This window comes from Mastomys coucha, unplaced genomic scaffold, assembly GCF_008632895.1.
Source record: "Mastomys coucha isolate ucsf_1 unplaced genomic scaffold, UCSF_Mcou_1 pScaffold3, whole genome shotgun sequence".
Classification (NCBI taxonomy): Eukaryota; Metazoa; Chordata; class Mammalia; order Rodentia; family Muridae; genus Mastomys; species Mastomys coucha.
The window spans coordinates 49,502,961-49,504,027 of NW_022196909.1; the positions used below are offsets into that span (position 1 = coordinate 49,502,961).

Here is a 1,067-nt window from a genome sequence, read left to right on the forward strand (position 1 = left end):
CCTTCTCCCCAGAGCTCCCAGCACCCACTGTGCCACCCCCGCCTCTTCCCACCACCCTTCTCCCCAGAGCTCCCAGCACCCACCAGATACACACGGAGTACTGCACTCTGGACTCCTGCTCTCCAGCCACCTTGGGGGCCTCCCTCCTGCGGCGGCTCCGACGACCCTCAAACAGCTGCAGGGGCGTCACAGGCTGCGAGTGGACGCTGGGATCATCTGCAGCTGGCATGTCATAGTCGTCTTCGTCTTCGTAGTCTTCGTTGGCTTCCCCTGTGCAGGGCAGTGGTGAGGAGGCAGACGGTCCGTGTCAGCCCTGAAGGGTTCCGTCAAGGCCCCCTGACCCCAGGGCTTACTTGTATATTCCACATAGCCTGTGACCGTCACTTCTATCTGAAGGTCCTGGCATGTCGTGTTCTTCATGTCCAGGACGTTGTAGGTACGCAGAATCTGAGTCAGTCAGAGACGGGAGGAGAACACAGGACACACATGGCACAGACTTGAAGGGTCTCCTGGGCTGAACGGTCTACAGCCCCAACTTCTCCCTTCCCCCATCCCTGACCCCAGTGAAGATGCAGCTGCCTTGAGGAGGCCGGGCCTGCTCTGAGAGTCCTCATACTCTCATAGCCTGGGCACACAGCAAAGGCGACTTTGGGCCACTGATCCTCCTGAGTCCACTTCATTCAGGAAGGAGCACATTTCCCCAGGCTGTGGGCCTCACTGTCATGGCGACAGTGATCCGAGGGTTACTGTGACAGGAGGCAAGAGTCGCCTGGGCCAGAGGAGGGAGGCTACCAAGACATCTCCTGAGACGCAGTGAGCCTCATAGGTGAAAGAAACGGGGCATGGGGACCTATGTGTGAGGTACTCAGGACACGGGACAAACCTGGGTTCAGAACCAGGCTGTGGAGCTGAGGGAGATGGCAGACACCCACCAATGGAGGGAAACCAGACCAGAGAAAAGATGGAGGCTCAGGAAAGAAACAGAGGACACCAAGTCCGGGAGATGACCTCCTCCCCTACCACACAAGCTCCACCCACAAAGTCCCAATCGAGGAGGCCCAGCTCCC

At 59.0% G+C, this 1,067-nt stretch overlaps 1 protein-coding gene across 1 annotated transcript in view; it reads right to left on the reverse strand.

Moving 5' to 3' along the window:
• Positions 1 to 1,067, reverse strand: part of C4a (complement C4A (Rodgers blood group)) — an 18,723-nt gene that overhangs the window by 3,074 nt on the left and 14,582 nt on the right. The window contains exons 31-32 of the mRNA XM_031347899.1: positions 354 to 447; positions 84 to 270 (exon numbers count right to left, since the gene is read on the reverse strand). Of these exons, the coding sequence (XP_031203759.1) occupies positions 84 to 270; positions 354 to 447 (281 nt within the window). The remainder of the gene's footprint in view (positions 1 to 83; positions 271 to 353; positions 448 to 1,067) is intronic.